The sequence below is a fragment of the Dromiciops gliroides genome, chromosome 4 (assembly GCF_019393635.1).
Source record: "Dromiciops gliroides isolate mDroGli1 chromosome 4, mDroGli1.pri, whole genome shotgun sequence".
In the NCBI taxonomy this organism is placed as follows: Eukaryota; Metazoa; Chordata; class Mammalia; order Microbiotheria; family Microbiotheriidae; genus Dromiciops; species Dromiciops gliroides.
In genome coordinates, this window is record NC_057864.1 from 26,071,525 (window position 1) to 26,093,201 (window position 21,677).

Sequence of the window (21,677 nt, forward strand, 5' to 3'; positions counted from 1 at the left end):
TGTAAAATGAGCTGGAGAAGGAAATGCCCAAAAAACCCCAATGGGGTCATGGAGCATCAGACACAACTGAACAACTGCACAAGTACTTAGGTGGGTTTTCTTGTTTTGTGGCATACCAGGAAAGTCCCCTGGACCTGATTCTGCTGCTAAGTTAGTGGGACTGGCGGGCAAATCATCTCCTCTATGGTCTTCAGCTTCCTCTCTGGCAGGTGAGGAGTTGCCTGGGATGACCTTGAAGGTACTTCCCAGCTCTGACATTCTGTTTGAAGATCTCTTCCAGTGCTAATGCTCTATGGGAACCAGAGTGGGTAACAGGAGGAACGCTGCACTAAAGTGGAAATGTTTTCCATGACTGAACATGTATAACTTATATTGAATTGCTTGAGTTCTTGAGGGGTGGGGAGGAAGGGAAGAAGAGAATTTAAAACACAAAGTTTTTAAAAATCAATGTGAAAATTTGTTTTTACATGTAAATAAATTTTTAAATTTATAAAAGACAAAAAAAAAGAAAATCACAGCCTTTGACTGTTTATATGAACTGGGAATTAGCTTTGTAAATGTCTAACTTCTTCATGGATGTTTTGATCTTTCTTACTTTTCCCAATCTATTATTTATCTTTTCATTATTTTTCCTGTACATTAATGAAATCAATCACACTTATTTATACCCCTTTTCTATTTAAGAGAATAAAACCCTGTCACCTCTACAATTTATGTACACAGCGCATTTTCTTCCACATCTTAAAAAGATTTTTTCTAACAATGTCCAAAGCTACCATCCAACTGAAACCCACTAAGGTACCTGGTATAAGATATGGGCCTAAATTAATTTCCCACCCACCTGCTGACCAGTTTTCCTAGGAACATTTTAAACAAATCCTTTCTCCATTTTTTGTTTCCTATCAGCCCAACAAGCAGACCTCTTTTTGAAATGAATTAAGCTAGAAGTCAAGTCTCTCCTCTGTCACATGGATCAGTTTCTCTATTTTTTCCTAGGCACCAGCTAGCATTGATTACCTGGTAATGGTTTAAAGCCTGGGACTGCAAGACCAGGTTACCTCCCCTCCCAACATACCTCTGGTTATTCCTGCTCATTTAAAAAAATATATACAAATTTCATAGTTCTACCTCTGAACACTTTCTAGTTACTCTATTTCAACCAAGTCCCATCTCTGTCTCTATCCCATCCATACCCTTCTGCCCCCCAATATACACTTATTAGCTGTGTGACTTGGGGTAAGTCACTTAACACCCTCATCTGTATAAACAAGGGAGAACACACCAGCACTGCACAGAATTGTTGAGAACAGTGGTGTCAAAATCAAAATGGAAACAGGGCCATAAAAGTATATTGACTTAGAAAACTACATATTAAAATTATCTGTCCTACTATATTTTTACTTATTTTATTCAATATTTTCCAATTAATTTTTTTTTTAGAGGGGGAGGCAAAAGGGGCTGTGACTTGCACAAGGTCATATAGCTACTAAGTGTCTGTATGGAGTTGAACTCAGGTCCTCCAGACTCCAGGGTTGGTGCTCTATCTACTGTGCCACCTAGCTACCCCTCAATTACATTTTTTTGGCCTTTTTTTTGTAGGGCAATGAGGGTTAAATGACTTGCCCAGGGTCACACAGCTAGTAAGTGTCAAGTGTCTGAGGCCAGATTTGAACTCAGGTCCTCCTGAATCCAGGGCTGGTGCTCTATCCACTGAGCCACCTAGCTGCCCCCCCCCCCCATTACATTTTAAAGCACTGTAGGCAGTGCGTCTGACCCGTCTGGTTTAGGGGATAAATGAGAATATATAAAAAATGGTTTGTAAAGCTTAAAACACTATAATGAATGGAGGCAATTACTATTTCCCTTAGTCATGGTAGCTTGATGTTCTACTAAATTAAGTAAAATCTCAAACAGTTGATCATTCTTGCAGATGAGGTTTTTTGTTTTCTTTACTGCTAATATAGGGTGCAGATGATTCTGTGGGTTAATCTTTGCATCTTTGCCTGGAATGAACCCACTTATTGTCTGTAGTCCTTTTTGAGGGTTGGGGGGCTGGGTTTTGTTATATCCTGTTATCTAAATGTTTTAACCTCCCCATTTCCAAAGCTAATTCCTCAAATACCTTATTACATTGGAAAGAATTTCAACTACAAGTTGGGAAAGGAGGCATCCTCATTTTAAACCTATTTTTAGTTGAATATTTTGCATGTAAAGAGTGACAGCAAGATGTAGTAGAGAGCCCCTGCAATAGGCCTGCAGCTGTGTGACCCTGGCCACAGGTCATGTGACCCATCAGAACCCCAGGTGACTCAAGACTGTAGCCTGCACTGGTGATGGGATCTGCTCATAGGAAGCTCCCTACAATTAAAAAACCTGCCCAGATTTAATTTCTGAATTTTCTGATGTTTCTCCATTGTACATGATGTTGGTTCTTGGCATAGGCTGGTTATTTTTTATTGTGAAGAAATTTTTTTTTTTGCTTTCATAATAAACATTTCATTAAAGGGTTTTCTTCCCCAGTACTTATATAATCACGCAGAATTTATGGCTTACATTATCTCATGATCTTCATGACTTTAAAATGGAAACAAAGACCCTTTTATTTAATGAGATTCTTCCTGTGAACCTGTCTAGTTGCAGCAGATCCACAGAAATACCCCAATCTCCCAAGAATTTTCTTTTTCTTTCTGAAGTGCAATAGCTGCTAAGGGGTCTGATGTCCCATGGTGAGTACCACGGGAGTTTTGGCCTGCTCTTTTTCCTGCCTATGGCCCATCTGTCCCTCCTTAGGAGGTCTGGTGGCCTCCTGCCCCTACAGGCTCAACCTAGTGGTGCGACAGTATAGACACCCAATCTTAGTGCACAGTGGAGTCTCATGAGACACACCAGCCTCAGCCTCTCTGGCTTCAGAGATTACAGGCCAGGGCCCATACCCCTGGTATCACCTCAAGAGTTAAAGTTAAGCATCACCCCAAAGATAACGATGAGGAGCACAGCGGGGAGAGTCCAGCCACGCCCATCACAAAAGAACTTCACTGGAAAAGTGGCATGAGGCTGTGATCAGAACGATGAGGGAGAGAGCAGGTAAAAAGTCCAGCCAGTCCCACAGAACCAGCGATGGAGAGGAGAGCCATCTATGCAATACCCACAGCTGGAGGAAGGGTGGAAGGTGGACCCACTAGGGAACATTTATGGGAGGACACAAACAGGCTGAAATGTGACATTCATTTGTTCACATCCAGATCTAAATAGATTTCCTTACGCTGAAGCAGCTTTCTATACCTGGTATAAACCCACTGAGGATTTACAAACCCTGTGAGACCAAGAGATTAAGGGATTTCCTCTGGTACTTCTGGTCACAATGATGATGGAATTTTAACCCAGAGCCAGTCCACAGCCCAGCCTCTCTCTACTGGGCCACCTCTAAGACAATGAGTTGGGATCTACTTTTCTATCTATAAATAGTCTTCATAAATTGATTCCTCATTTTTGGGAGGCTTGACTGAATGCAGCTGTTTAAGATAGTTCCAGTCAGGTGACTTTTTTTTACTAAGAGGCTAACTTTTGTTTTTTTAAAGAAAACAAATTGATTTTACCAATTCAATTACTCTTTTCAACTTTATAGTCTTTTTTTTTTTTTTGCAGGGCAATGGGGGTTAAGTGACTTGCCCAGGATCACACAGCTAGTAAGTGTCAAGTGTCTGAGGCAGAATTTGAACTCAGGTACTCCTGAATCCAGGGCTGGTGCCTTATCCACTGTGCCACTTAGCTGCCCCCTTTATAGTCTCTTTTTAAGAATTTCTTCCTTTTTTCTTGTCTTAATACCTTATTTGGGGTACTAGCTTAATTCACTTCTTTTCTCCTTTCTCTCCTATTAATATAGGCATTTCTCATGACCTTTCCATATAAATAACTAGGGATCGTTGAGAACCATCATTTGGTTTGTGCTATGGAGCCCATACACCAAAGTCCTGAGAGATTCACGGTTCTGTGCACACTCCTCTTTTGCTGTTATGTTTTATATTGGGAAATGCTCATTTTACTGGGTGTTAAATTCAGAATAAAACAAACATTTTTGGTTTTTGTTTCTACAAACTTCTTTGTTGATAACGACATCTAGAAAGGTGTCACTGACATGATACATCGTATATGAAGCTTGGTCCCTAACCTGCATTCTGGAGTTATAGAGATCCATGATGAAACTGTTAGCTTAGACTGGGGCTTCTTCAGCTTCTTCCACTTGAGGCCCGGGGTATAGAGGTATATCAAATAGGGACACATGACCTTTTACTGTTGCCAAACTTTTTGCAACCCCTACATTCAGTCACAAGCCCCGGTTTAAGAAGCTGGGACTTAGATGACTACACTTTCACCTCCATGCCATGAGGGAATGCTTCAGAGCAGACTCTTAATCCCTGCTGAACTGAGATGAGGTGAGACAGGCCACAGACTTAATCTAAACTAACAAAGAGGATATTATGGCCAAGAGTTACACCCCTCCCTACTTTCAATATTTTGTTGTTCAATTTAAAAGCAACTAGGTTGTGAGCTCCTTGAAGTTGAGAATCATGCCATACACATCTTTGTAGTCTGGAAAACCCTACTACAGGGTCTTACATAATGAGTGTCCAATGAAATGAAGGATTTGAATAAAATGTGGGGCACTAATAGATATAGCTACTAAAAAAATATGAAGGATATGCATTTATGGAAAGTCTATCAAACATTCCAACATCATCACTGCCAACAATGAGAATGCAAAGTGGTTTAAGAACTCCATGGCCTGAGGAAGGACCCCAATTAACAGTCAAGTCCAGTTTAGTTTTTACATTTTGATATTATTTTTATTTTATTTCCTATATCATCCAATATAACCATTTACAGGGCCACATACCCATCCTTCTTCCCATTCATTTTTCCCTATTGCTAAGTTCCTGTTCCTCCATTCTGATCTCAAACTCTGTGGAAATGTTTTTCTTAACATATACACAGAGACTGCTGATGGAAAAGCAGATATAAGTTAAGAACCAGATCCTGTTTGACTGAAGAACTGCTTTTGCCGTCAAGGGGCATAAGGTTACTCAAATAGCCAGGGCCACCAGTTCAAAACCACCAAGCTCCCATTTAGTGGGTGTTTTCCAGTTTATAGAGTGCTCTGCCTCCCAGGACTGCCCCCGAAACAACAATGCCAGGCAGGTTGTACAATTGCCCATCACACATCCCGTCATTTTACAGAAACTGAGAGCTAGGGAAAGGAAGTAGCAGGCAAAGTCACACCAAGTCCAGGATTTCGGAAGTCGAATCCTGGGCTGCCCTCCCTACACCCTAAATGCCTCAAGGATATAAGCTATTTGAGAGCAATGAGCAGCGGTCAGCAGTCATGACCCCCTGCTTTCTCCTCCTCCCTCCTTGCATCTCCCACTTCCACAGCAGGCAGGCAGGCCTCCCTTCAGGCTGACGCCATACCCAGGGAGCAACAGCTTCTTAAAAACCCCAAAGGCATCTGGTCATCTGGCAGGCTTACCATTTCTCCCCTCTACTTTGTGCAGACATGGTGAGTGTTCCTGTGATGATGATCACCACGAAAATAGATGGAAGCAGGCTGTTTTTCTCCAACCCAACAGCTATCTAATGAATACTTAAGTACCCCCAAGGAACCAAATCCTGACTGACTGAATGTCAGACAGCAGTTAAGTGGAAGCTTTTCCTACAAATGCTCTTTTCAGTTTAGGTGCAGAGTTACCTTTAAAACAGCTGGCTTGGTTATTTGCATATAAAATGTCTGGGTGAAGAGGCGGATGAGGGCTTCCTTCATAAAGCACACTCTCTCACTGTACCTCCTCAGGGCTTCGGATATCTGATTGACATTCGCCCCTCCAGCAACCTTAAAAAAAAAAAAAAGGTCCAGAAGACCTGAGTTTTCTCAGCTTTTCAAAACAGACTTAAAACTTTTTAAATTTAACTATGAAGTTACTTCAGAGATGACTCCTAGAATGTGAGTAATCCAAGAATACCTAGGAATGAAAATAAAACTACTTAGCAGCACTGCTATAATAAATTGGTCGCATTAAACCTTGTTATTTTAAAGGTAAGGAAAATAAAAACTTCAGAAGATATTTCAATGGAATACTATTAGGGGGCAGCTAGGTGGCACAGTGGATAGAGCACCAGCCCTGGAGTCAGGAGTACCTGAGTTCAAATCCAGCCTCAGACACTTAACACTTACTAGCTGTGTGACCCTGGGCAAGTCACTTAACCCCAATTGCCTCACTAAAAAAAAAAAAAAAGGAATACTATTCAACAGTATGTCATTGGAAGTTTTTTTTAAAATTGGCAAATATGAAACAAGACATGACCTTGTTGGTCTTTCTCAATACCCCCTCTAGTCTGTTAACAGGAACAATATGTGCCAATGGATAGATACCACATACATATTTTGAAAAGTAATGTAATTTTATCAGTGTTGTTATTCTCTCCACCGGTAAAGATTCATGGTTCTTTCGTTAGTTGTCAGGGCCAAGAAAATTTGTCACATGAGGCCATGAGTCATAGAGGCTGGTTCTGGTAAAACCCATGGCTTGGTGGGCCCTGTTCAAGATTGGGCTCAGCAGATATAGACTTGGAGAACCCAAGCACCTCAAAGGCACAATGAAGCATCTAAGGACGTTTAATGGAAAGTAACCCATGACATGGAATATGGTTAAAAGGCCATTTGATAGGTAGTCTATCAACTTAATTGACAGAGAGGTGGTATAGTGGATCAAGTGCTGGACCTGGAGTCAGGAAGATCTGAATTCAAATCCAACCTCAGATAATTACTTTCTGTGACCTTGACAAGTCACTTGACCAGTCTGCCTCAGTTTCCTCATCCATAAAATAGGGATAATAGCAACTTAGTTTTTCTCAGGGTAGTTGTGAGAACCAAGAAAGATAGTATTTGACAAGTGCTTTGCAAACCTTAAAACATTAGCTAAATATTAGCCATTACTATTACTAGACTGTGAGATTCTAGAGAGCAAGGGCTGTTTTTTGCCTTTCTTTGTATCTCCAGACTTTGCACAGGGCCTGGCACATAGTAGGTGCTTCAGCAATACTTTCTGACCAATTGAACTGGGAGGGAGAGTAAATGATACAAAATGTGTGGCCACAAAGTAACTAATTAACTGACTCCCCCACCCTTTCCTAAAACAGTGGCACCAAATGGTCTCAGGGCTCCTTTTCCTGAATGCCCTACAAGAGCCAGTCTATCTTCATGGGCCTCAGAAAAGTGGGTCCTCAAACTGGACTGTATGAGGTAAGCTCCTTTAGGGCAGGGATCTGGTCCAACCTCCCCACCCCCCATTTTACAGATGAAGACACTGAGTCCCGGAAAGTTAGCAAATGACAGAGGCAGGATCTGAACCCAGCTCTTTCCACTGTTCCACACTTAATTATGCCTGGCCCTCCTCAGCAAGGGCAGGGTAGCCTGCAGAAGACCACAATCATGCAAACATGCCAAACAGGTGCCTCAGAAAGCCTAACAGGCCAGGTCTGGCACTGACAAAGATGGGCATCACTGTACAGACATGGCACCTTTACAAGTCACTATGCACATCAGACTAGAACACACCATGAAGCCAGGGTCTGAGGTAAAGAAGTCAGAGTAGCCAGCGTCCGTAGCCAACAGTCCCACAAATTGCATCGCTGGCCGTTGCCGGACAAAAGCTTCAACAGCTTCATCAGTGATGTGTTTGCCCCCAGAGATATCTAGCGACAAGATGTTCGGCAGGATGTCTGTCTGCTGCAGCAAATGAAAGGCCAGGTCCGAGGTGAACTGCTGATCGTCAGAAATATCGAGGTGAACCAAGCCACGCAGTTCTCTGATGATGTCCAGGACCTGGGGCGTTGTCATCGTCAGGCACTTCAGATAGTGCATGGTGAGTGATTTGAGCCGGTTTTTGCAGGCAAGGAGTGCAGAGAGATCAGAGACTGAGGTGTTAGAAATGTCCAGACTCTCTAATTTCGGCAGCAAAGCGACATCTGCCAGGTCCCTGTTCTGAAAAGGAATATTGGAAACGCTTAAAACCCGCAGCCCGGCCAGCTGGCTAAAGCGAGGCACCACGGCCTCCTCGGTGGGCAGAGTTCCCGAGTTCAGCACGAGGCACTGAAGGTGTTGCCGGCTCCATGGACTGCTGCCAAGACCATTCAGGATATCTGGGATGGAGAGGTCTGCGCTCACACCGGCAGCATCCAGTTCAATAATTCTATGATGGCAGAAGGCTTTCAGGAAAGCGGCAGCAGAAATCTTGGCTTTCCGGATGCACACTTGTTTCAGCTGCATTTGGGTGCCTTGAAAAATGCCCACAGTTCGATCATTCAGCTTGCCTGCAAAGGAATTGTGATCCAAGCCCATTAAGTTAAGCAACTACTTCTAGGCTAGATTTTAATCACTTATCAGTAACAATAGTGACTAAAGTACTTTATGTCACAGAAAGGCCCCCGATTCTACTCACCACCTCCCTTTCACTACAGAAGCAGAAGATAAAACATAGCTGGTCAGAAGCATCAGACGTGTTAGTGAAACTGATGAACTGGACTTTTCCCTCTTTTAAGCTTCTTTTGGGGGGGGTGGGGAATGAGGGTCCAGTGACTTGCCCAGGGTCACACAGCTAGTAAGTGTCAAGTGTTTGAGGCCAGATTTGAACTCAGGTCCTCCTGAATCCAGGGCCAGTGCTTTATCCACTGTGCCACGGAGCTGCCCTTCTTGTAAGCTCTTGGTCCCAAGTCAATCCTCCCTCTTCCCTCTATGTGGTATCTCCTTCAGAAGAAGTCCCCGTACCCATCCTCCCAGTACTTACCAAAGGGCTTTGCATATAATAAGTGCTTTGTGCTTTCTTTCTTTCTTTCATCCAATGATTTTTTTAAAAAATAAATACAAATGTCAATCAGATATGATAGCTCTTTTAGAGAGGCAACAGTGGTCAGTGTACTGGAAGGAATGCTGGGTTCTGTCATGAGCCCCACTTCCATCCCCTACAGAAGGGCACAATCTGTAACCCAGCAGCACACCAGGGGGTGCACTGCTGCTTGGAGCCCTGCTGAGCCTCAGAGTCTGGATTCTTCACATTTTTCCAAGAAGGAAACTAAGGCCTGGCTCAGAGAGGACAAGAGATTGACCAAGTGTCAGAACTTGGAGTCTAACCCAGGATTTCAGGCTCCAATTTCAGGCTTCACTCCCCTTCCCATCACTATACGATGCCTCTGAAGCGTTTAGGAAAGAAAACCATTGAGGAAGATGGTACCATGCTGAGGTAGCTATTATACACACATACACAAAACACACACACACACACACACACACACACACACACACACACACACACGAGTGATGTGTATCAGAGTTCTGGTTTCATGAAACCCAAGGAGGCCTCTCAACTACTCACGAGGTATCACAAGGTATGACAAATGTCTTCTAAAACTACCCCAAATCCCACTCAAAGCAAAATTGATTTCAATTATTTTAACTTTGGCATTAATAACAATCATACTGGATGATCGAGCTGTGAACTAAGCCAATCACTCAGAAAAGCAATTTAGAACCCCCAAAAGCAAGACCGCTTCTAGATCTACATCCCAAAGAGATCAAAGACAGAGGGAAAGGACCCACATTGTAGCTAAGAAATAGAAACAAAGTGGGTACCTATCAAGTGGAGAAAGGCTGAACAAATCATGGTATGTGACAGTAATCGAATATCAGAAAGAAACAAAGAAGAATGGATTTAGAGAACCCCCGCAGGCCATGTAACGGAATGATGCTGAGTACAAGTCAGCAAAATGAGGGAAACTCTTTCTATGATGACCTATAAGCAATGCAACAAGCAACAACAGTTCCAGAAAAGGGATCATGAAACAAGCTTTTCTACTTCTTTGGGGAAAGTGGAAAACAAATGTGCAGACAGAGCCAATACAACACAAACTGGCTGTATTTTGTAATATTTGTTTGTTACAACAAAGGGCTTTTATGGGCATGTGGAGGGGGGTAGTAGTAAGTGATGTAAAAATAAATGCAATGAAACATTTAAAAAATACACAAAAGAGGGGCAGCTAGGTGGTACAGTGACTAGAAGACTGGCTCTGGAGTCAGGAAGTCCTGAGTTCAAATTTGGCTTTAGACACTTACTAGTTATAAGACCTTGTAAATCATTTAACCCCAAACGCCTCAAAAAATCTATTTAAAAACATACAAAAGGGGGCGCCTAGGTGGCACAGTGGGTAAAGCACCGGCCCTGGATTCAGGAGTTCCTGAGTTCAAATCCGGCCTCAGACACTTGACACTTACTAGCTGTGTGACCTTGGGCAAGTCACTTAAGCCCCATTGCCCTAACAAAAACAAAACACACAAAAAAAAGTGAAGGTAAAAACATACAAAAGAGAATAAGAGAAAGTTCAGAAGGGAAGAGACAAGCAGTACCAGATTAAATTTAACATAAAAAAAAAACTCACAAGCTTATGTAATCAACAGTTTCATATTATACTCTTCTTTTTCTGGACTTCATATATGCAAATGCCTGGCTTTTTGATGATTTTTCTAGTTCATAATAAAAAACAATTATGCTCCATCTACCACTTTCAGGACAGGAAAATCACAAACACAAACAATGACATTGGAGAAGGGTGTGCAAAAGGGGGAAAGAGAAAATTCCAAAATGCTGGTGTTGATCTTGGTTCTAGGTATTTATTTCTGGATAGCAAATGAAGTTAATGTTGGTACAGGATACCTGCCTAGTATCTGGTATTGACCTCACAGGTATTTTAGAAAGAAAAGCATAAAATGTTAGCATTTTAATGCACATTTTCTGGCCCAGCTTCCACACAAAAGCAGGGATCTTTTTATGGTTACCCCAACAAACTGTCACCTAACCTTTGGTGGAACACCTGTACTGACAGGGAACTCACTGTATATATATATATATATATATATATTTTTTTTGGTGAGGCAATTGGGGTTAAGCGACTTGCCTAGGGTCACACAGCTAGTAAGTGTTATGGGTCTGAGGCCGGATTTGAATTCAGGTCCTCCTGACTCCAGGGCCGGTGTTCTATCCACTGTGCCACCTAGCTGCCCCCACTGTATATATTTTTAAAAATAAATATTTTGACAACATATGAAACCCCTAGCATGCTGGCTGCCAATCGATGCCAACACCTCCTCCCCCCACACACCAATCCTAAAAAAGGTCAAGCAAAACATGACTAACATCTATTTATTACATGCAACTTTATACTTTCATGGTTGTTTGTTAGAAAAAAGGAAAAGTGTGGGTAGGGTGGGGGAAGAGCATCCATCATTTCTGATCCAAGTCCTTTTACCATTCAAAATTATCTTCATTTGGACTTATAATAATTATCTACACTAGAGCTTCTTAAATTTTTCCCACTCAAGACCCCTTTTCACCCAAGAAATTTTTATGCAACCCTGGGTATATAGGTATATAAAACAGGTCTACATAATTTTTTACTGTTGCCAAATTTTTCTCAACCCCCTAGTCAGTTACACAATTCCATTTGGAGTCCTGACCCACAGTTTAAGAAGCTTTAATCTATCTACATTGTTCTTTTGGCTCTTTTCTGTCCCTTCTATATCACTTCTTTTTTTTTTTTTTTTTAGTAAGGCAATGGGGGTTAAGTGACTTGCCCAGGGTCACACAGCTAGTAAGTGTTAAGTGTCTGAGGCCGGATTTGAACTCAGGTACTCCTGAATCCAAGGCCGGTGCTCTATCCACTGCGCCATCTAGCTGCCCCCCTTCTATATCACTTCATACTCAACATCTCCTATTTCTTTACTTGCCCATTACCACAAGGTGCTACAAAACCCCATGCTTAAATACTTCCCCCTGAGTAACCTGAGCTTACAACTCAGCAGAGAAAGGTCTGCTTGCTCCCTATGTGGACACCCATGGCTGGACTGCACTCCTGCTCCCTCACCTTCATTTACTTGAACCCCTAGCTTCCTTAAAAGCAAATCTCAGATGCTATCTCCCACTAGAGACCTTATTGATTTCCTCTCACCTCCATTATTATCTCCTCCCTCTTGAAATTACATTCTATATACTTTGTATATGAGCCAGCTAGGTGGTGCCACAAAGCATCAGGAAGACTCCTCTTGGTGAGTTCAAATCTGGCCTCAGACACCTACTACCTCTGAGACCCCGGGCAAGTCACTTAACACTGCCTCAGTTTTCACCATCTGTAAAATGATCTGGAGAAGAAAATGGCAAACCACTCCAGCATCTTTGCCAAAAAACGTCCAAATGAGGCCAGTCAGACACAACAAAAAAATGACTAACAATACTTTATATACACATCCCTGGAAGAGCGAAGCCTATTAATGTTTGTTGAATTGAGTAATTTATTTGTGTAAATCTACTTTCCCAGTAGAATATAAGCACTCTGAGAGCAAATTGTTTCATTTTTGGTTTTGAAACCCCAGTGCTGGAGCTATGGCCTTGGGCTCTCCAAAACAATGCACAAATGGATCTGAGTCCCCAGACAACTAATGATAACAAAGAAATTATCCAAAAAGATAGAACTGAGGATATCCCTTCAAATGAGGAATTAGGAAATGAGAGACGTGGACAAGAATTTTCCGATGTTATTGATGCCAAAAAAACTAAAAGTGCTTGAAGAGACAACCAGCTGCATCTCAAATGAGGATTCATTTGCCAATAGTAGTAATAATGCTGAGCACCCCAAAGACCCAAAGAGAAAACCTAAATTCTAAGGGTGATGTTGGTGAGCAAGCTGTGGCCAGATCTGTTTGACAGAGATGTCTGTCTGTCAATATGATGAGAAGCATCAAGGCAAAAGCAAATGGAAACTTTACCTCCAAAATGATGTAATGTGCTTTGCGGGGGAGAATGTTTGCCAAAGTTTCTGGAGGTGCGGAATGGTTAACTTGTGTCTGGCAGCTTGACTGCTGCCTAGACTCCAGTGAAGGTAGAACAGATAGGTCTGAAAAGTCTTTGTTTTGAATGAGTGATTTAGCAAGCTACCTTTCTATAGAACATTAGAAAAGCCCGTGGCAATCCTTGATGACCTCAGTTTGTTACCATTCTGTAAACAAACTTCCTTCTCATTATTTATATCCTCTCGAGGGCCTCAACACCCTTTTTCACCCACGCCAAAAAAGCCTTCTCACAGGCCAGCTCTGATTGGTTGGTTCCTCAGATCCACCACGTTAAGGAAAGTGCCCCAGCCAGCCAGGTCCTTACTCTTCCCCAGGCTCCACTCTAAATTCTCTGGACTTTCTCTAACAACTGCCTCTTCCTCCCTTCTCCCTCTCAGTTTTTTCTTTATGTAGTCTTCCTGCATTAGAGTGTAAGCCCCTTGAAGGCAGAGACTGTCTGCTAGCATTTGTATTCCAAATATAGTGCCTGGCACATAGTAAGCACTTAATGCTTTTTGACTCTAAAATATGGATGTTCAGTTTTATTTATTTAATTATTAAAGTAATGGGGTGCAGCTAGATGGCGCAGTGGATGGAGCACTGGCCCTGGAGTCAGGAGTACCTGAGTTCAGGTCTGGCCTCAGACACTTAACACTTACTAGCTGTGTGACCCTGGGCAATTCACTTAACCCCAATTGCCTCACCAAAAAAACCCAAAAAAACAATTATTAAAGTAATGGTGACTGCCAATAGCTGTTTAAGAAACAAGTACTGGGGCAGCTGGTGGCACAGTGGATAGAGCACTTGCCCTGGATGCAGGAGGACCTGAGTTCAAATCCGGCCTCAGACACTTAATATTTACTAGCTGTGTGACCCTGGGCAAGTCACTTAACCCCAACTGCCTCACTAAAAAAAAAAGAAACAAGTACTACTACAGAAAGAATGCCCGTTTTAAAAGTATTTTAAGTCATCTCTGGTTTTTTTCTGCTAGATAAAAATACACATCTTCTAAAACAAAACTTATTATTTAATAAATCAGCAATTAATGATTTAAGTTTTTTGTTTAATGACAAACAAGTATGAGGTAATGGGGAAAGCTGCAGTAGAAATACTTCTTACAAGAAAGTTTAAAGCTTAAAATTCTTCTTGTCCAGTTTGATTTGCCTAAAGTAAAACTGGTGAAGGCGGCCCCAGGAGAGTGCTGAGCTTGGGAGTTTGAATCCTGCCTCAAGGTTCTTGCTAAAGGCATCTGGGACCAAGTCACTTAGCCTCTTGGTGGGTCAGTTTCCTCATCTGCAAAATAACCTCATCTCTCAGAGTAGCTGTGGGGGATCAAATGAGATGCCTAAGTAAAAAGTGCTTCGTAAACCTCAGTGCCTTGAAAAGCCAGTTATTATCCTGATTATCTGGAATTATGATAAAGAAAAAAAAATCTGGAATTTACAATTTTTTCCAGGACCCATATTTGTAATTCAAAAGATTTATTTTATAATGCTAAACTTCTGGAGAAAAATGAAAAGTCATGTTTGTTCACTTGTAATTTGATTCTATGAATATTAAGCTTGGCACTATAAAAAATGGTTGCAATTGTATTGTGCAGTTAATCACTGTCCCCAGTCCCCTAATAGCCTAAAGGGGCTGAAATGCAAAACAAAAACAAAAAAAAAACCCACCTAGGGCAGTACTTTGCAGGAACAGATTCACATTTTATAGTGTTCAGAATTCTTATGTCACAAGAGCAACAAAATCCCATATATTAGGTACTTTTGGGCTCCAGACCTTTGCTTCATTGGTGTGGGGACCCCCTCCACTGATCTAATAGTTCTAGAAAGCTGCCCAGGAGCACCCCTAGTTATACAATATGTGTCAGAGACAGGACTTGTACATGAGTTTTTCTGATCAATGGCCAGAGTCCTTCACCAACTCCCTACTTTGTAATGGTGTGGCGACATTCCATTGCGGTCATAAAATCACAGTTTGTCATTTCTAGAGATTGGGCACAGTTAACCTGCACTTTTTTTTTTTTGCTATGACAAAGTTTTGCCACTAATGTTTTCATAAATAGGTTTCTCTTGGGACTATAAACCCACTAATGGGATTGGGGAGTCAAGTATATAAATAATTTTGTCTCTATTTTCCTAAAGTCCCTCCCAGCTCTAAATGCCTGGATTCTGCCTTCCCCCTCAGTTTAAGCCCAATTTAATTCAACATTAATTAAGCAACTAATATGTGCGAGGCACTAAGTCAGGTGCTGGGGATACCAAAACAAAAATGAAAAATCAGCACTCCTCAAAAGAACATTAACTTAAATTTAACCCGCATGAGAAGGAAGTGGAGAGAATTTAGATTAAACACTCATGGGGCAGTAAGGTTCATAATAAAGGGTCAATTCTAATGCCAAAGGGCAGTTCTGCTAGTTCCTAGGGAAATGCTTTCAATGGCCTGGAACTTGATTTCCTTGTCTGTAAAAGAGGGCGGGGGAGAAGCCTAGAAGGCCTCTCCCAAGATCCCTTAAAGCTCTAAAACCTTGATCGTGTGTCAGTGTATGAGCTTTCTGCACTGATTTCCTGCTCCCCCAGAACAATTCAGAAGATTTTCAAAAGAAGCAAAAACCTTTTAAATTTTCTCAGCCTTAGAAGGCGGAAAACCCAGAGAGTTTAGGGAGAATACTCATTACCCCTTACACTTACAAAATGGTCAGTGAGATTAGCAGGGCAGGGATTTCTACCCCCATTTTACAGATAAGGAAACAGAAGCTCAGAAACATTAAATACTAAAAGGAGGAGACTTGCCCTTCCCAAAAAGATCTGCATGACAAATTCTGGACAAATTACTTCCCCTTTCTGGCCCCCAAGTTCCCGGCGGGAAAACTAAGAGGGCCCCAGGTACCATAAGACCTTTGAAGTTCCCTTCTAGTTTGGGATTTCTCAGATGCTATTCAGTGAAATGACCAATTTGTAATTATTTTTTACAACAAAGCCATGGATCCTAAAGCTTTACTGAAAAATTTTGACTGCCGATAGATACCGGCTACATTTTATTACCATGAACTGTCATCATATGTAGCAGTCGATCAGCTACCTCCTGAGGGAAACTCCCCAGCTCGTGCAGGCGCAGGGTCCCATCAGGTCTTTTGGAACAGAACCTCTCCAGGTCAGTAGCCAGGGCGATTAGGCAGATGTCAATCAAGGAGTAGGGAGATGCTTCCTCCTACCAAACAAACCCCAAGCAGATACATTTTATTAAAACAAAAAAACCGAAAATTACTAAATAAACATAAGGCAAGGTAAAATATGACAGGGCAAAAAATTCAATCCACATTTATCTAATACTTCATAATCACGAAGTGCATCATACACCCCATGTATACTTTTATAAATGACAACTGAAATAAATCTCTGATTTATCTCAGTATCAAAGTAATTCTGGCAGATACAATGTTCTCCAGATTGTGGCTAGCCAATTTCAGCTACTACAAATTTATGCTTCCACTCTAAACTTAAAGGCTTCTCCTATTCCTCAAATTGCCATATTTTGATGGCAATGACCTACTTCTTCAACCAATGGAATCGCTGCCTCCTCCTCCAAAGTCCCTTCCCTCTGGCTAACACAATCCAGCAGACAGGAGCCCCACCTCCTATCCCACCTGCCCAAACTAGACCTTCCTCTCCCCAATGGCCCTTCCCATACACAGGAATACTCAGACCTCCCTAACGCTACAAATATAGACTTCCCTTGACTTTTAGGCCAGTTATCATTATCCCTGCTCTTCCCTCTCTTTCATAAACAACTTCCTTGAAAAAAACCTTCCTTACTGCCTGATGCCTCCACTTCCTCCACACCCAAAGAAACCTAACTAGCAACTAAAGATCAGTCCTGCCCTCCAAAGAGCTTCTACTCTACAGGTGGGACACAGGTCAACAGAGCAGGTATCCACACAGCCACAGAAAGGCAATGGGTTGTCCTACAAAAGGGCCCCTCTCAAGTCAGTGATTAGAAAGAATCAAATTCGACGACTCCCTCCCCCCAAATTATCCCTGAAGATTTCAGCCCTATATGACCTGCCCTTCCCACTGGATCATTTAATCTTGTGGTTTCAGACACACCACATTCCTGGTTCTCCATCTAAGCCGGTCTTCAGTATCTCTCTCCATCTAACTGCTTAAGGAGTGGCTCCTCAGTGGGGCACACAATGTCCCCATATTCCTCTAGGGTGAGTCAACTACCTTGGCTACCACAGATGCCCAAAGTCACTTTCAAGAAACCCTCCCTGAAGTTTCCTAAAGGGAAAAAGACCCTCTCCCACACCCTCAGGCCTCACACTGTACTTTACTAGCACTTCTACTATTGATTTACTCTGCTTTATATTTATTTCCGCAGGTCCCTTACTCTACTAGGCAAGCTACACCTTAAGACTCTTATCTCGATTTTGCATCTCCTAGCACAATGCACAGTAATCTATGCCGGTCAGTAATCTAAGCCTAAAAAGTTTGTTCAATTGTACTAAAACATATACAGGAGAGCTCAAAGATATGAAGTCTAAGCTAGGATTTTTGGAAGAAAGGGGCTCCAATTCAAACGACTTCCTGGGCTGTGTGCTAGTGTTCTTCACTCGCGTCGGAAAGGCAAAAAGATCTCTTTTGCCCCAAGAGCAAGAAGAAAAATTAGCTGAGACTAAAAAAGTATAGCCACACCTATTCATACAGGCACATCTTGTGTAATTCCAGGGCTAATGAGTGATGCAAGCAGATGGATGGATTTATGTTCTACCTGTCCTGATGTTGAAAATGGCTTTTTAAAAAAATCTTTTGTTGTATCACTGAAGCAGAAAATAGCAGTTTCCTTCTGAGTTCCTAATTAATTTTACTGTCGCTTTCTCCCTCAGCTCCCCTCAAAAATAAATGACTGGGGGGGGGGGATGAATGACTGGCAGGGGCGCCGTCGGATGGCACAGAGAAAAGAAATCCAAGTGTCAGAGAAAGTGTAGGGCACCCCCATCCTCGAAGCCTCCCCCAATCAGTCTGTGCTAAGCACCCCAACCGCTCGTGGTCAGGCTTTATCCTAGACCTTTCGGCCCCCAGAGGGGCTAGCAAAGTCTAGAAAGGTTTTACTCTTCCTAAAAAGTCTCGCTCGCGGAGGACGCGGTGGGGGGGGGGGGGAATGACAAGACAGAAGACTCATGTCCGGGGGGATGCTGGGTCAAGACAGCACACATAAGTAAGTATATAAGCGCAGGATCTTCCGCCCGCCCCCCACCCCCCACTGTCCAGCCTCTGCCCCCGCCCCAGGACGGCCCTCAGACGGGGTCTCTCCCCTGGCAAGCTGGGCGCTCCCGGAGGCCGGGGCTCGGCACAGCCCGACACACAGCAGGCTTTTACTAAGTGCTTCCTGACGTGGGTCAGGGCTTCCCCAACAGCACCCCCCGCTCCCCGCATCTTCACCTGCAGCACCTTCACCGCCCACCCCCCACCCCAGAGGAACGAGGGGTGAGCATTCATCAGGCGCCTGCTCCGGGCCGGGCACTGCGCTAAGCGCTTTACAAACGTCACCTTCCTTGGTGCCCCCCCCGCCGCCCCGCTCGGTCCGGCTGAGGTCCCCCCCTGCCCCGGCGCATCTCTCCGGCCCCCCTCCCGGGGCGCGGCGGCCGCTCCCCCACCTGGACCACGCAGCAGCCCGGAGGGTCCTCCAGGGCGTTTGGGGTGACGATGGTGCGGGGCCGCAGCCCCGGGTGCAGGAAGTGCACCATGGGGCCGGGGCCGGGCCCGGGAGGCCTCCCGGAGGCGCCGGAGCCGGAGTCCGGACGAGGCGGCGGCCGCCGGGGCGCGTGCTAGGCCGGGGCCGCCCCACCGGGACTAACGGCCGCCACCGCCGCAGCCACCGCTGCCAATGCCGCTGCTGCGGGGAAACAGGAAATCCGGCGGGGCGGGGCGAGGGGCCGGCGGGGGCGGGGCCGGAGGCGGGGCGGGCGCTTCTCTTCTGGCAGCCGGGAAAGGAGGCGACGCGGCGACCGCACGCGGAGACTACGGCCTGCGCCGCACGGCCTCCTCTCATAGGCCGAACCCAAAGTCCCGCCCCTCAGGACCAGCGGAGCTCCGCCTTTTGGAGGCAGGAACCAGAAAGCTCCGCCCCTCCAGCTGAAGCCCATTTCTCATAGGCACGATCCGAGAAGCCCCTCCTCTTATAGGCAGAGACCACCAAGTCTTTTCCTCCCATAGGCTGAGCCCGTGAAGCTCCTCCTCTTGGAGGCAGAGACTCAGAGGTTCTTCCCCTCCAGGTAGCGCCCATTAATCCCCTCCTCTCTTAGAAAGTGCTCTCAAGGAAGCCCCGCCCCTCACTGACCTCAGTTAACAAGCACTTCCCCAGGGGGAAGCCCGGAGCTGAAGCTGGCGATGGATACATAAAAGCAAAAACCGTCGTCTTCACTCTCCGAGGCGGGGGAGGCGAAGTTTAAACAACTTTGTATGGTGCAATAGTACTTTCCCCAGGTAATTCCCAGGAGAGGAGTTATTACTATGCCCACTCTAGGAGGAGAAAGACTTCTACCAGCTTCCTCCTCTCCTCTGGCCCGACGTCAGCCTCATCACCGGCACTATGGCCGCATCCGTCCCCTGGCCACAATTCTCACTCCAATCTGTCCTTCACTCAGCTGTCAAACGCTCTTCCTAAAGCCAAGTCTAATCACGTCTTTCCTTTATTCAGTGAGGTCCCTATTACCTCCAGAATCAAATATGAAATCTAATGGCTTTTAAAGCCCTTCATCACCTGGCCCCACCCCATCCTACCTTTCCAGTCTTCTTACATCATACTCACCTCCACCTGTCCCCTTGTTCCTTACACAAAGTCCCTCCATCTCTGGGCATTCCCTGGCTGTCCCCATGCGTGAAATTTCCTCTCTTCCCCTCTGCCTCCTGACTTCCTACGAGTCTCAGCTAAAATCCTGCTTTCTTCAAGAATCTTTTCCTCCTCTTTCCTTAATTCTAGCCCCTTCCCTCTATAATTTATCCCGTCTAAATCTCACGTATACCTAGTTGTTTGCATGTTGTTGTCCCCTTTCCCCAACCCCTCCCCCATTAGCCTGTGAGTTCCTTGGGGGTAGGAACTGTCTTAGTGTGGTGCCTCACACACAGAGGAGCTTAATCAATGTTTGTTGATAGAATTGGGATTTGAACTCAGATTCCAAGTCTGGGGTGCTAACTACTGTGCCACCATAAAGAGCCCCCAGCTCCATCTCATAGAGTTCTCCAATTCTTGCCCTTGAGATTCAGTGTCCTGTTATCTGTCCCCTCCCCACCCTTGGCAGGCTAGGCAACAAAAGTTTTGTAGGCCTCTTTACATCCCAGCTACACTAGGGAAAAGAGAAAGCGCTCTCTCTCTCTCTCTCTCTCTCTCTCTCTCTCTCTCACACACACACACACACACACACACACCTCCCTCCCCCATTTCTTTCCTATCCACTAACACTGACCTCCAGATTGTTCCTCAAAAAAACGACCCTCCATCTCCTAATATTTTCACAAGCTGTCCACCATGACCAGAAGGCTCTCTACCTTCATCTCACCCTCTTGGCTTCCCTGGCTTTCTTCCAGTCTCACCTTCCATAAGGAGTCTTTCCCCATTTCCCTAAATGCCAGTGCCTTCCTATTGTCAATTCTCTCCAATTTATTCCAGTCTGTATCTTGTTTGTACCTAGTTGACTAACTATCCATCTTTTATATTTCAGCCCCCAGGCCTTTGAAAACAAAGGCTGGGGGTCCTCTCCACTTACACGGTCAGCCAGGCCAAACAGCTACTGAGAACTACAAATGAATGAAAGATATTTATTAAACACTTACAGTGTGCCTGCCAAACACCAGGCTGCAGATACAAATCGAAAAGGCAAGCCCATCAGCCTTTCTATTACTCAAGTCCTCCAATTCTAAAATCTCTAGTTTAGATGACTTTGAAGGTCTCTTTAACCTCTAAATCTATGATTCTAAGAAGAGAGAAAAGCTGTGCCCTTGTTCAAGGTACCTGGCTGGAATTCACCATAGCCTTGGATACTGAAAGAATGGGTGGATGGATGGGATTGCAGATTCCTGCAAGAAATCTCTAAAAAGTTACATGGAACTGGAAGGGTGTCACAGGAATGGCATATATGTATGTATGTATGTATATATATATATATATATATATATATATATGAACCGTGGTGTGTAAAACTATATGTGGTCGCCTTATTTCTGTCCCAAGTTTGGGGAAAATTAGCTGGGATTTCTAATATATTTGTTACTTATAAATTGAAAACTTTAGCACCAGTTTTGGGCATTAAGCATTTATTAAAGCATACCAAGTATTAGTAAAAAGAGAATTCCTGGCTCAGAAAGTTAAGAAAAGGCCTATCTAGCCTAGAGATCAGTCTGGTCTGCTGCTTCTCCAAGTCCTCCTCCACAAGCAAGTCCCAGAGCCCAACTGAGAGTGCAAGCTTCCTCTGGGTCCTGAGGAGAAGTGGCCCCTACACACCACTCTAAGCTAATTGGCTAGCATCACCCAAATCCATTGGCTCACTGGACATGAGCAGAATGTGCTGAGGTCAAAGAACCCACCCCTGAGAGCCAGGCTCTCAGGTAGGTATGGTTTCAATCAAGTCAACTTTAAGTGAGTTAATCAGCAAAGTCAATGCAATCAATCTTAATATAATCCCCTAGAATGGGAGGGGGGCTCTCTGCATTCCAAAACCCATTATTTTCTCACAAAATATATATATATATGCACA

General features: G+C 44.0%; 1 protein-coding gene across 1 annotated transcript in view; it reads right to left on the bottom strand.

The window, feature by feature from the left end:
* The window catches only part of ZYG11A (zyg-11 family member A, cell cycle regulator), a 30,206-nt gene extending 11,426 nt beyond the window's left edge, over positions 1-18,780 (bottom strand). The window contains exons 1-4 of the mRNA XM_043963303.1: positions 18,582-18,780; positions 15,970-16,135; positions 7,610-8,364; positions 5,744-5,884 (exon numbers count right to left, since the gene is read on the bottom strand). Coding sequence (XP_043819238.1) covers positions 5,744-5,884; positions 7,610-8,364; positions 15,970-16,135; positions 18,582-18,671 — 1,152 coding nt within the window. The 5' untranslated portion in view covers positions 18,672-18,780. The remainder of the gene's footprint in view (positions 1-5,743; positions 5,885-7,609; positions 8,365-15,969; positions 16,136-18,581) is intronic.
* Positions 18,781-21,677: the final 2,897 nt, after the last annotated feature.